The sequence below is a fragment of the Aplysia californica genome, unplaced genomic scaffold (assembly GCF_000002075.1).
Source record: "Aplysia californica isolate F4 #8 unplaced genomic scaffold, AplCal3.0 scaffold00337, whole genome shotgun sequence".
Taxonomy (NCBI): Eukaryota; Metazoa; Mollusca; class Gastropoda; order Aplysiida; family Aplysiidae; genus Aplysia; species Aplysia californica.
In genome coordinates this window covers 600,051-601,604 of record NW_004797607.1, presented here as the reverse complement: position 1 = coordinate 601,604, position 1,554 = coordinate 600,051, and the positions used below count along the sequence as shown (strand labels likewise).

At 47.8% G+C, this 1,554-nt stretch overlaps 1 protein-coding gene across 2 annotated transcripts in view; it reads right to left on the bottom strand.

Annotated features, from left to right (window-relative positions):
• Nucleotides 1–1,554, bottom strand: part of LOC101863827 (serine/threonine-protein kinase PLK1) — a gene marked incomplete in the record, with an annotated part of 103,259 nt that overhangs the window by 10,827 nt on the left and 90,878 nt on the right. For both annotated transcript variants that reach the window (XM_013085037.2, XM_013085036.2), the window contains 1 exon segment: nt 1–204. In XM_013085037.2, coding sequence (XP_012940491.1) covers nt 1–204 — 204 coding nt within the window.

Below are 1,554 nucleotides of genomic sequence, written 5' to 3'. Positions count from 1 at the left end.
GACAAAGTCCACGCGCGTAGCCAGCCCAAAGTCGGCCAGCTTGAGCTCCATGTCGTGGTTGAGCAGCATGTTCCCCAGCTTGAGGTCGCGGTGGATGATCTGGTTCCGGTGGATGTAGTCCACGCCATCCACTAGCTGGCGCAGGTAGTAGCGCACTTCCGGCTCTGTCAGGCATTTCCGGTGCTTCAGAACATGCACCAGGGACTGTCAGAGGAGGGAGGGGGGGGGTGGGACGAAGATGTTTGAATATTAGTTTGAGTAAAGAGACATACGTCATTTTTATTGTGTAAATGCAAGTGCTTTTATGCACGCACCCACCGACATGATTTAGATCATTTAGGAAGCAGGCTTCCGACCCTACCTGCCAGGGTCAACATGGGCTGAGAGCTAGACGGTAAGAGAACGTTTGTATAAGAATGTATAGACTGAGAGGGATACAACATCCGGGCAGAAAGACAAAGGTACTCGATTAAAAATTCTCCCGACTTGGAAATCGAACTCGGGTCTCCTATGTGCGACAGCAAAGCGCTTAACTCCTACACCACAGATGTCGGTAGACATATGTCAACGTGATAGGGATTATCAAATGCGGGAAAACAAAGCAAGATACAGAGGCAGAAAGACAAGATGGAAAGAAAAGAACTAGGCCGTACGCCCACTAGCGTCTAAAAAAAAACCCTGTTTGAGGAACAAAACAACAGGTCAATGTACACACTGGTGGCAAGAGCGATACAAATCTGTCAGTGTACTGATTAATGGACTTGCCCATTGACAGAGCTATGAATTATGTTGACCTTGCCCACAAATGAACTGGTGGCCCAAAATTAATGAAAGGTAATTTTCTAAATGGTTCATTAATTGATCGGTTGATGATTGATTGACTGACTTATTGATTGGTTGGTTGTAAGTGGGTCTGCTGGCTTGTAGAAGAATGTTCTATCACCTTATTACTGTTTGTGGGGACAGAATTAACATCTATGCACATTCTATATTTAGGCACAGCTATTCAGAAAAAGAAACGGGGAGGGGATGTGGGGGGGCAGCTTTGGGGTAAGGAAAGGAGGGGGGAGGGGACGATCAGAGAAACTTTGAAGCAAAAACAGTAGAAGTAGAAGGGGAAAAAAGTAGGGAAGAAGGACTCCAGTTGTTCGTGGGAAGTGTAGACGCAACTGGACATTCATTACCTAAGCTGAGCTGCACTTCGCGAAAACTGTTCCAATTAGCTCAGCTGACACTTGAAGGCCATTGGAAGCAAAAAAAGAATAATAATATTTGTCTCTTGCATCCTGGCCGTGAACTACAAGGGGGTCTATTCTTGCACTATGTTGAACAAGCTGTGCAAGGCAAAGAGAGAGGGGAAAGTAGGGGGCAACGTGGCAACCCGTAAATAGCAAAACCGCAGTTCTCCAAATACGCGGGGAGTCGGTGCCCGGCTTAGAGGCCCCTGGCCGCACTAATTCGTTAATCCGCTCCAGTAGGCCGACATTCTGCCGGCCGGGTGAAATCTGCAGGGCACACACACGGTGGGTCGTGCTAGGAGGAGCTATGGTGAGC